The sequence below is a fragment of the Lithobates pipiens genome, unplaced genomic scaffold (assembly GCF_037356315.1).
Source record: "Lithobates pipiens isolate NorthernLeopardFrog02 unplaced genomic scaffold, aLitPip1_a1.2 Scaffold_19, whole genome shotgun sequence".
Classification (NCBI taxonomy): Eukaryota; Metazoa; Chordata; class Amphibia; order Anura; family Ranidae; genus Lithobates; species Lithobates pipiens.
The window spans coordinates 140,216,697-140,229,626 of record NW_027507764.1 but is presented as its reverse complement, the minus strand read 5'-3'; the positions used below and the strand labels follow the sequence as shown (position 1 = coordinate 140,229,626).

The 12,930-nt window shown below is 42.9% G+C and overlaps 1 protein-coding gene across 1 annotated transcript in view; it reads left to right on the top strand.

Moving 5' to 3' along the window:
- Positions 1 to 12,930, top strand: part of SKAP2 (src kinase associated phosphoprotein 2) — a 422,242-nt gene that overhangs the window by 296,131 nt on the left and 113,181 nt on the right. Inside the window, exon 9 of the mRNA XM_077491326.1 lies at positions 7,197 to 7,307. Coding sequence (XP_077347452.1) covers positions 7,197 to 7,307 — 111 coding nt within the window. The remainder of the gene's footprint in view (positions 1 to 7,196; positions 7,308 to 12,930) is intronic.

Sequence of the window (12,930 nt, the reverse complement as noted above, 5' to 3'; positions counted from 1 at the left end):
ATGAGGAGGGTGCAGAAGAGTAAGGCTGAGTGAGCCACTCAACCAAGTCTGGTGCGTCCTTTAAAGTAATTGAACGCACCTTCTGCAACTTCCCACTTTGGCTCAAGGCTGTTGCTCCTGCCCTACCCCTACCACCCCTGCGGAAGGGCCTGCCTCTTCCTCTGCCTGTCATTTTTTAAATGACCCTGTGACAAAACTCTTAGTCCCTATACCGATGAAGGACTGCTGCAGTATAGGGCAGCGGTCAGCAGTGGTGCACCTCAACCCTATCTATTGTGGACCGATACCGGTCCATACAGAACAGCAGACTGTGCCTCACTCAACCCTATGTACTGTAGCACCCTTCACCAAGTTACCAGTCCTTATAAGGACCTTTGTGGACCAAGTAGGTTGTGTGTGACTGATTAGCAGACTGTACGTCAGTCCCTATACCACTGAAGGACTGCTGCAGTATAGGGCAGCGGTCAGCAGTGGTGCACCTCAACCCTATGTATTGTGGACCGATAACAGTCCTTATAGAATAGCAGACTGTACCTCACTCAACCCTATGTACTGTAGCACCCTAGACCAAGTTACCAGTCCTTATAAGAACTTTTGTGGACCAAGCAGGTTGTGTGTTAGTGATTAGCAGACTGTACTTCAGTCCCTATACCAATGAAGGACTGCTGCAGTATAGGGCAGCGGTCAGCAGTGGTGCACCTCAACTCTATCTATTGTGGACCGATAGCGGTCCTTACAGAACAGCAGACTGTACCTCACTCAACCCTATGTACTGTAGCACCCTAGACCAAGTTACCAGTCCTTATAAGAACTTTTGTGGACCAAGCAGGTTGTGTGTTAGTGATTAGCAGACTGTACTTCAGTCCCAATACCAATGTAGGACTGCTGCAGTATAGGGCAGCGGTCAGCAGTGGTGCACCTCAACTCTATCTATTGTGGACCGATAGCAGTCCTTACAGAACAGCAGACTGTACCTCACTCAACCCTATGTACTGTAGCACCCTAGACCAAGTTACCAGTCCTTATAAGAACTTTTGTGGACCAAGCAGGTTGTGTGTTAGTGATTAGCAGACTGTACGTCAGTCCCTATACCAATGAAGGACTGCTGCAGTATAGGGCAGCGGTCAGCAGTGGTGCACCTCAACCCTATCTATTGTGGACCGATAGCGGTCCTTACAGAACAGCAGACTGTACCGCACTCAACCCTATGTACTGTAGCACCCTACACAGACCAAGTTACCAGTCCTGATAAAGAGCTTTGTGGAACAAGTGAGTTGTGAATGTTTAGCAGACTGCAGCAGAAGGGCAGCAGTCAAGTATAATATTCTTTCTATATTTGGAAGAAAGAATATTATACGTGTACAAGCCTATTACCGTACCACTGATACCAGTCCTGAAAAGAACCTTTGTGGAACTAATAGTAACAGCAAGTCTTTAAACTGACCCTCACTGCCTGACAACACTGCTTCCTTCCTGTCCCTATACAAAGTGGCAAAAAAGAGTAGACTGGAACGATTAGTGGTTACTGGAACAGCTCTTTTGTGGACCTGATAGTAACAGCTAATGATGATGATGATGATGATGATGATGAAAGACTAATCTGGCTGTCCCTGTAGCACACACCGTCCTTTCCCTTTCTCTAAACTGACAAAAGACACTCAGGCTGCTGCAAGAATCAGTAGCACAGCAAACCTATATACACCTAACACCTATACCAGTCCTGAAAAGAACTTTTGTGTACCAAATAGCTAGCGTTTTATCTGTCCCTACTCCACACAGCAACCTTTCCCTATAGTGACAGAAGAAAGAATGTAAAATGGCCACCAGATCGGGTGTATTTACAGGTTAGGGGTAATGTCCAAGTGTCCATGTGCTGTCATGTCTCAATTGGCTGTCCTGTACCCCATGATAGACGTGTCATCATAGGTCAAAGTTCTTTTACACATTAAACACGTAAGTCCGCCGGGGCGAACGACGGGAAAAGGCGAGCGAACGCGCGGACCGCGAACGACCGAAATTCGCCGCGAAACGACCGCCGGGCAAACCGTTCGGCCATCACTACCATCAAGTACCCGGCCACCTAGTGGTAGAAGAGAAAAGTGCAACAAGGCTAAACTCCAGGATGCTACAGTCACATATCTAATTGTGATTAAATAAAATCAGGTATTTGAAAGATATCTTGTTGTACAGACATCTTTTCTTTGAATATGTTTTCTTCTAATTCGCCTAGCACCCAAGATTAAATTGGTCCATTACAGCAAGAAGTGCAGCTGTAAATCTTCTATCCTGGCTAGTTCAGTATCTAAGTAGAGTAGAGTAGAGTAGAGTAGTGTTGTCACGCTAAGGCAGGAAGTGTGTTATGACTAGAGAATGTCCCCTCTCCTTATTTCTATAAATTACAGGGATGTTTTGTGTTCAACAGAGAGAACTGGAAACAATGCTAACTGATAACAGTGCAGTACAGGCAGAGAGCACACAATGTTTGGAGCTCACTGAATTTCTGTAAGGATTACCAGGTATTTTGTCACTTAGTGTATCAAAACGATATAACAAAATGCTTCCAATGGTATTTAACAGACCACAAGGAGCATGCATGTTAAGTGCACCTTAACCACTTAAGCCTCGGACCAATTTGCAGCCAAAGGACCAGGCCCCTTTTTGCGATTCAGCACTGCATCGCTTTAACTGACAATTGTGCTATAAACAAAAATAGAGTGACAATTTTGAAAAAAATTCAATATTTTTTACTTTTTGCTATAATAAATATCCCCGAAAAATATCTAAAAAAACTATTTTTTTCCTCAGTTTAGGCCGATACATATTTTTCTACATATTTTTGGTAAACAAATCGCAATTAGCAATTATTGATTGGTTTACGCAAAAGTTATAGCATTTACAAAATAGGGGATAGTTTTATAGCATTTTTATTAATATTTTTTTTTTACTAGTAATGGCGGCGATCAGCGATTTTTATTGTGACTGCGACATTATGGTGGACACATCAGACATTTTTGACACATTTTTGGGACCATTGTCATTTATACAGCAATCAGTGCTATTTAAATGCACTGCTTCCTATGTAAATGACACTGGCAGTGAAGGAGTTAACCACTAGGGGGCAGTGTAGGGGTTATTTATGACGTTATGTGTTTCTTTTATTGTAGGGGGCGTGGCCTGGCATGTGACGTCACTGATTGTCCTTCCCTATAAAAGGGAACAGACGATCGGTGACAGCCACACTAGGAAGCATGGGGAGAGGTTTGTTTACACAGACATCTCCTCGTTCTTCAGCTCTGTGTCCCGATCGCGGGACACCAGCGGCGATCGGGTCCACTGGTCCCGCAGCCACGGTCACGGGGCTCAGGACCGGGTCAGTGTGAGGCGGTCCTTAAGTGGTTAAGGACAGCTTTAAAAATGAACGTTATAGATCTGGTAAAAAATTATTATCTTACTATAAATTGAGACATGTCAGAAATGTACTGATTAGTTGAGGAAAGTGAAAAAATAGCACTGGTCCCATGGAGTTATCTCACTGGTATTGCTATCTTAAAGTATTGATGTTGCTATAAATAATCTGGTTTCTGGACAGGCTACTTCTGCACCCCAGAGGATCTCCACAGTCTCTTTGGTTTGTAGTGTAATGTAACAAAATTAGCTGCACCACTACTAAGAGATACAGATACAACTTTATTCCAATAAAAGTAAAAGGGACAATGCAAAAAGTAGCCACTGAGGTTTTGATGTCTAAGAGAGCTCCCTGAATCATGGCTAGAAAAACATAAGGAAATCTCCATATTAATACAATATCAAAACAATATCCCTTCCTCTGGATGCTATTTAAAATCAAATACCCAATAGGATCGATATGGACCCCAAACTCTTCCTTGCAAAGTTGGGAGCATGAAATTATCCAAAATGTGTTGGTATGCTGACGCACTAAGAGTTTTCTTTACTGAAACTAATGCAGCGTACACACGATCAGACTATCCGGTGGACTTAGTCCGGCGGACAAACCTCCGGACTTTGAAGCGGAGGTCCACCGGTCTTTCAAGCGGACCTGCCAAACGAGTGGACCTGCCCACACATGGACCTGCCCACACACGGACTTTTGAAATGAATGAACTTGCCCACACACAGAGGAAAGACCGTTCATTTTGAATGTGGCTCCAGGTAGACGGAACTAGCGAAGGAAGTCAATGTTGCTGCCTTCGGTAGCAAGATTGACACGTCGCTGGCCCCGTCACCTGGTATGGACTTAAAGGGGAAGCCCTACACTGAAAAAATGGCGTGGGGGTCCCCCCCAAAGTCCACATCAGACCCTTATGCGAGCACGCAGCCTGGCCAGTCAGGAAAGGGGGTGGGGAGGAGCGAGTGCCCCCCTCCTGAGCTGTACCAGGCCATGTGCCCTCAACATGGGGGGTGCTTTGGGAAAGGGGGGGGCCCTGTGGCCCCCCACCCCAAAGCACCTTGTCCCCATGTTGATAAGGACAAGGGCCTCTTCCCGACAACCCTGGCCATTGGTTGTCGGGGTCTGCAGGCGGGGGGCTTATCGGGAATCCGGGAGCCCCCTGTAATAAGGGGGCCCCCAGATACCAGCCCCCCACCCTATGTGAATGAGTATGAGGTACAATGTACCCATTCACCCGATGAAAAAAGTGTAAATAAAACACAACACAAGGTTTTAGTCTTCAGTCTTGGGGGGTCTTCTCGCCGGACTTCTCCGCTATCTTTTGTTAGCTCTTTTACTGGGAGCCCGGCTTTCTTCTTCGTCGCCGCCGAAGTCTTCTTCCGACTTCGGGGGTCTTGTCCCCCTCTTCGGGGGTCTTGTCCCCTTCTTCGGTTCTTCTTCCACAACCACAAAATCTGTCTGATTTTTTCTGACGGATTTTGTCCTAAACTGGTGTTGCATACACGCGGTCGGACAAAGTTGTTGGAAAATCCGATCGTTTGGAACCTGATGACGTTAGTTCGTTACGACGGGACTGCGTTGAGGCTAGTAGCCTATAGCTTTGGTCTCGTAATTTGATCTGAACATGTGTGACACTTTGTCTGATCGGAATTCTCTACAAACGATCGTAAAAAATCAGATGTGATTTTTTTGGAGGAAAATTTGAGATCCTGCTCTCAAATTTTTTCCATTGGAATTTCCGATGGAAAAAGTCAGATAGAGCCCACACACGATCCAAACTTTTCCATCTGAATTTCTGACCGTGTATACAAGGCATAATAGTGCATAATGAAAACCTGTGGCTTTATTTAACTAAAAGGCAGGCTTAATCCACCCACTGACCTGCTGACAATTTTTGGGGAATTTAAGGCAATTTCTAGGCATTTTGCCAAGGCACCAGTGTAGAAACCTGAAGCCTGGGCACCCTGGTTAAAAAAAAAATCTGGTTTATAGTATTAGTATTTAGAACTGTATCATTGTTTATAATTTTATAAAAAAGAGGTCTACTATGAGTCGTCATGTAAATGCTAATGAGTGGTAAGAAACTGCCTCTATTCTCCTGTTAGCATGTGATTTTGTATTGTGAAATTATTACAGACGCAGCATTTGTTGTAATTATCCCATATTCCCATAAACCATTTACCAGGTATTTTTCACTTACATTTGAAAAAATGCCCACATTTTTGTTGTTTTGGCAGCTCTAAAAAAAAAAAAAACATAAAAAACACCTTTGCAGTAGAGTACTGGGTGAGGAATAGATACCCTGTCTGTCAGATTAGAACATGTCCAATAGTCATCCTCATCATTCACACAACTTGTAATTGATAATAACAAAGGAACAAAGGACCTGGCTTTGCAAGGAAAAATTGGTTAGAGTGGGTAATAACTGTGCTTTTCTTTGCCCCAATTAATTCAGTCCTCAATTCCTGTATCTAAAGCAGACTTTTTCAAGGTTGTACATAAAATATTAATTTTTTCCCCTTAATTACAACTAGACATGTGCAAAAGGAAAAAATTTGTTTAGTTTTGTTTCGTTTTAATTCATTAATTCCTTAATTTCGTTTAGTTATATTCATTAACTTCCTTAAATTCGTTTTCGGATTTCGTTTAGTTTTCTACCGAATTCGAAAAATCGGCCACATTCGAAAATATTTCAACCAAATTCGAAAATATTTCTACCGGATTCGAAATGATTTCAACATGATTCGACATTATTTCAACCACATTCGAAAATATTTTGTGACCCGACTTTAGGGCCATGTATCTCGGGGTAACTTGGTGCTAGAAAAAAATTGGATATGTTGTAGTGCTAGTACTATTGTGTTTGCATACCAAATTTGGGGTTTCTAGCTATAAGTGACCCCGAGATATGTGGCCCCAAAATTGGGTCGCAAAATGTCATTCTCTGCTCTAATAACTAATAACATTTTGCGACCCGATTTTGGGGCCACATATCTCGGGGTTACTTATAGCTAGAAACACCAAATTTGGTATGCAAACACAATAATACTAGCGCTACAACATATCCAAATTTGAAGTGTCTAGCACCAAGTGACCCCGAGATACGTGGCCCTAAAGTCGGGTCACAAAATATTTTCGAATGCGGTTGAAATAATGTTGAATCATGTTGAAATCATTTCGAATGCAGTTAAAATAATGTCGAATCATGTTGAAATAATTTCAAATGGATTCGAAATTATTTCAACATGATTCAACATTATTTCAACCACATTCGAAAATATTTTGTGACCCGACTTTAGGGCCATGTATCTCTGGGTTACTTAGTGCTAGACACTTCAAATTTGAAGTGTCTAGCACCAAGTGACCCCGAGATACATGGCCCTAAATTCGGGTCACAAAATATTTTCGAATGTGGTTGAAATAATGTCGAATGCAGTTGAAATCATTTCGAATGCAGTTGAAATCATTTCGAATCGCGTCGAATTCATTCGAATTCATTCGTTATATTTCTTTCGTATTCGTTGTAATTTGTTATTTTTTTATTGGCCGAATTTAGATTCGTTACGAAACGAATTGCACAAGCCTAATTACAACTAGAGCAGTTGCACACATTACAGTTGCGGCTTTAGAGTATAAGATGGCATGTATTCTACCTCACAGTGCTTGCAGGTTTTGAAGTTCATCAGGAAAGCTCATTGCCAAGAGTTTGAAAAAGACTCTAAATGGTACAGCACCATGGAGCATTTTGCTGCCTAATTGTCTTACATAACAAAACTTCTTCTTGCAGATAGCGATGGTGACTTGTATGATGATGTAAACCAGCCAGAAGTTTCTACTCCTGTCCAAAAGACTGTCAGCCATGAAGAGGAACCTGATGACATTTATGAAGTACTACCAGGTAAAAACATTTTACTCCTCTTCTCAAGTCTTATCATCTCAGAGAGGAACTAAACTCTTAGGCCTCATTCACACGGGCATTGTCATCCATTGACGGATGTAAGAAAAATGGATAGACGGTCCGTCCATGTGAAAGGGGCCTTAGGCCTCATTCACATGGTCACCGTCAGTTTAGCCACGTTAAAAAGGTATCAGTTCTTATCCGTTGCTTTATCCGTCTTCATCCGTCTTCTGTTCCGTTAATCTCCATTTTCATCCATTAATGTGCACATTTACATCCATTTATTCATCCGTTTTGATCTGTTTACAGCAGTTTCTGTGCCTTTTTATTAAATTACCCAGAAAGCATTGCCTGGGTCATAGGTTGAGTCCACAGATAAACAAAAAAAATATAATTTCTTCAAAACGGATCTTAACTGATCGAACGTTGATTGTCAGTTAAAATCCGTTTTCACAGATCTGGACGTAGCCTTGTACGTTAAATAAAACAGAGAAAAACGGATAAAAACGGAAGCGGAGATGTTTTTATTTTTCCTGTGTAATGACTTGCAATACCATGTCCTGTGTCTCTATGTGTAGGTGATAATCTTGGTAGACATGAAGGGCTTTTTCCCTAATGTTAGAGCCTCCAGCAACTGGAACAATAGACAGTAAAGTAGTGACATCACCAAATCTCACGCCAAATCTCCTGAGGCTAGTAGTCAGAAACACATTACCTAAGAACATATAAAATGCTCCAGCATTTGGCACCCTGCAGCCACTCTGCATTGGGTATTACCTAGCTTGGGCCTTGTTGGCCACAAAATATTGACCCAAATACAATGAAAATATCTTGGACATCAAGACATTAGAATTTTTCATAAACACTGGCCAACTAATGAGAATAATGCCCCATACACATGATCAGAAATTCTGCCAGCAAAAGTTGGATGTGATCTTTTGGTCAAAAATTCAGATTGTGTGTATACTCCATCGGACTTTTGCTGGCAGAATTCCAGCCAGCAAAATATTGAGAGCAGGTTCTCTATATTCGGTTGGAAAAAGTTCCTATCCGAAAATGCGTTCGTCTGTATGCAATTCGGACATCTCGGCTCATCGTAGTGTTGTAGTGTTGTACGTCACTGCGTTCTTGACAGTTGAAAGTTCAGAGAACGTTTGTGTGACCGTGTGTATGCAAGGCAAGCTTGAGCGGAATTTCATCGGAAAAACCATCCAAATTTCTTCTGAAGGAATTTCTGATTGTGTGTGTGAGGCATTAGATTTGTTACAAAAAAAAACAACCTACACATTTAGGTGTATCCAGTAAAACAGTGTAAAGAGAAGTAATGGTACAGAAAGTGAATTGACCCTTAGAAATTGTTTTGGTGTAAGTATAAACACCATCATGCAGATCAGGCTCTTGGTCTTGGTTATACAGATGAATGAGAGTACTGCAAGTTCGGCTCCTGGAAATCATTGACTCAGGGGCCTGCAGCTGTTTCTGGACTTGACCCTGACTAATAAACTTGGCATTCCCCTTGTCTCTAAAAAACAACCACTGACTGTACACCTAGCTGATGCCTATCTGCCCATTTCTGGGCTAGTCCCACAAGAGACTGCACCCCTCCTCACCGTGACTGACTGGCCATCGGGAGTTGGTACGCTTTGATGTCCTGTGTTTCCGGTCATTCTAGGAATTCCTTGGCCGCAAGCACACAATCCACAGATCAACTAGCCCAAGAATGAAGTCCTCTTTACCTCCTCATACTGTCAACAGCATTGCCTTACTCCTATGTCCAGAGACTTTGCTAGTTGTTTAACCATTCAATTGGTACCTAGCACCAGCCAGCATGTACCATCTGCCTATCGAGAATTCCTGGATGTCTTTGACAAGAAGAAGGCTGATGCCCTTCCTCCTCACTGGCCATATGACTGCAGATTTTTTCTAATTGAATTGCTTCCAGGCTCTGAGATTTCCTTTGGCCGTATATATTCTCTCTCGGAAACAGAGCTTGAAACTTTACGGCAATACAATAATGAAAACTTGGAAAAAAGGTTCCTCCGCCCATCCTCCTCTCCTGGGGGTGCTGGCATATTTTTTGTTGAGAAAAAGGATAAAAAACTAAGACCTTGTGGGGATTAGAGTGAATTAATTAAGATCACCATCAAGAATCGCTACCCACTCCCTCTTATTCCAGAGCTATTTCAAAGGTTTTGTACTGCTCAAATCTTCTCTAAATTAGATCTGAGGGGTGATTAAAATCTCATCTGCATTCGTGAGGAAGATGAGTGGAAGATGGCATTCAGAACACGATCCAGGCATTTTGAATACCTGTAATGCTCCAGCTACGTTCCAGCACTTTATGAACGACATCTTTTGGGAATACCTAGACAACTTTGTCGTTGCATACCGTGATGATATCCTTGTTTTTTCAGCCACAGATCCACAGAATACATATAAAGAAAGTACTTTCCACCTTGAGGAAGCACAGATTTTACATAAAAAAATGTGACTTTGAGAAAGTGTCAATTCAGTTTCTGGGACTTATTATTTATACAGAGGGCATTTCCATGGATCCACAAAAGGTGAAAGCTATACTGGAATAGCTGGCTCCACTGGATAAATAGGGTGTTCAAAGGTTTGTGGGCTTTGCAAATTTCTACAGAAAATTTGTGAAGAATTTTTCTGCCATTATCGCACCCATCCCCCAGCATACCCAATTTCAATGGTCCCCTGAGGCTCAGGAAGCCTTTGACGAACATCTATTTTCAGTACCAGTTCTCCAGGATCCCGGACTGGCTCCGCCTCAGAGGTGGCCACAAGAGCAATCTTGTCACAATGCCAGGGACCCAAGGTGCTACTTTATCCCGTAACCTTTTCCTCACAAAAGATGAGCCAGCCGGAAAGGAACTACGATATCGGGGACCGAGCGCTATGGGCCATAAAAATGGCTTGGACAAATTGAGATACCTCCTTTAGGGGGCCGAACATCCTATCATGCTTTTTATGGATCATAAGAACCTGGAGTACCTTAGAACTGCCAGATGTTTGAAATCTCGAAAAAGCCCAGTGGGTACTGTTCTTCTCCAGGTTAATTTTTCATATTACGTATCACCCAGGATCCAAGAATGGAAAGGCCGATGCCCTGTGTCGGATCTTTCCAGATACTCCAGAAGAAACCACACCTTGCACAATTCTGTCGACTCAGAATTTTCCCCTGATTCAACTGGATTTGAAGGCATCAATTGAACAAGCCTCCCCCCAGTGCACGGAACCAGTAGCATCATCCCTAAGAAACCAAGAGGGGTTCCTGTGGCACCAGGACAACATTTTTGTGTCTCAACAAGCCAGACTACAGGCCGTGAAAATGTTCCATGACCATCAACCTGCTGGGCATTTCAGGGTTCGGAAGACAATTGATCTTATCCAATGATACTTATGGTGGCCTTCCTTAAAACCAGATTGTAAGAAGTATGTGAACTCTTGTATAACAAGCCAAAGCAACAAGGACTCTAACACCAAATCTTGGGATCTATTAAGACCACCACCAGTCCCAGAGCAACCATGGAAAAATATATATATGGACTTTATAGTAGACCTGCCACCATCAGAGAGATTCACGACCATCTTGGTAGTAGTGGGCTGTCTATCCAAAATGGCACACTTTTTCCCATGATGTGTACACCCTCCGCTATGGACATAGCAAACATCTTTATCAAAGAAATAGTCAGGTTGCATGGGCTACCAGATAATATTGTCTCTGATAGAGGGGTTCAGTTCTCTTCTGGATTTTGGAAAAATCTCTGCAAGATCCTGGCAAAACAAGTATATCTCTCCCCGCCTATCACCCACAGAGTAATGGTCAAATGGAGAGGACAAATCAAACCCTAGAAAAATACGAATGGTGATTCTGTTCCTTCTACCAAGATGACTGGATCTCTTTACTGTCATGTGCTGAATTTGCATATAATAACTCCGTGCATGCTGCAACCAACCAGTCGCTCTTTTGGGCTAATTACGTATTTCACCTCTCGTTCCTGCCTAACACCATTCCTGAATCTTGATTACCAGCTGTCCAAGATAGGATAAACTTTATTCAAACTAACTAACAAGCTCTGCAGGAAACCATGCAGAAGGCCCAAAAGGACTTTAAGAAACAGTATGATAAGAAGAGATGAGGTAATCCTACTTTTAAAGTGGAAGGCAAGGTATGGCTCTCTTCTGTTAATATTAAACTTTCTTGTCCTTCCCCGAAACTAAGGCCAAAGTTTGTTGGGCCATTTGAAATTAAGAGGGAAGTGAACCCTGTGGGTTTTGAACTTGTCCTACTGAATTCTTACAGTAGTCACCTGGTCTTCCATGTCTCCTTACTGAAACCAACCATACCCAGCCCATTCCCTGGGAGAGAAGTGATGCCACCTCCTCCAGTATTGGTAGGAAACAAAAGGAAATATGAAGTGGAAGCTATTTTGGATTGCTGGAAGAGAGGTAGGCAAATTCAATTCCTTGTTATATGGAAGGGCTATTCCTCAGAGGAAAATTCATGGGACTCTGCAGGCAATGTACACACCCCTAGACTCTTGCAATGATTCCAAACAGATACCCTGAAAGATGGGCTCATTTAAGCATCCGGAGGCTGCCCCTTGGAAATATCCAGCATGAGCACCTATCTTCCATGCGTGATGGTGCACACACTGCAGATAGGCATACGCATGTGCGCAATAGCGTGCGCATGGCGTGACAGGTACTGGTGTCCACTGGTCTATTTGAACTTGCTGCTTTGAGCATGATGTTGCTGAAATATCATCAGCTCTCCTGTGTTCCCTTTGCCTTTGTATTCCTGATTCTTGGACTTCCTGTTACCGACCCAGCTTGCCTTGACCCTGCTTCCTGATATCCTGGTTTGACCTCTGGCTTGTACCTTTGACTTTGCTCCTGCTTGCTTCCCAATATTTGACCCCGGCTTGGCTCACTAACTCTGCTTCTCCTGTCTCCTGTGTATGACCACGCCTTGTTACAGTTACGCTGCCTCACTGATCCACCGTGTATGACCTCTGGCCTGGCTCTCGGTTTCTTCTCTGCCAAGCACCTCAGCATTCTTGCTATTCAAGTGCTTCTAGTCTGCTACAGTCATCTCCTGGTGATCAACTCTTCTGACTACAGCTACATCTGGAAAACCATGCTTTATTTTTTGGGCACTATACTCCCTATACCATTGTACCATCTCCAGGAGTGTGTTGCACTTTGCTGCAAGGGGAGCCCTCTCAGCACCTCTGCCTCCAACTGGTACGTGACAGCGGGCTTCAGCAATACGAATGGCTGAACCAGCGATGACATTACTTCCGCGTGAGGGAGTCGCTGTTTATGGGACAGCTCTGAAGGAACAGCACGGGTATGCCATTCTTTCAGAGCGTATGCGCCAGTGACATCGCTGGCTGCATCTTACGCAAATTTCTTCGAAACAGTATATGTTTAGGAGATATTTACTGTACCTATAGGTAAGCCTTATTATAGACTTACCTATAGGTGAAAATCATACATGTTTTGCTTCCACTTTAATGCTCTCAACTATTTCACTCTATTGACTGCCTCTAGATACATGTATATATAGAAACATATACAGTACATTTGTATTTTTTATATG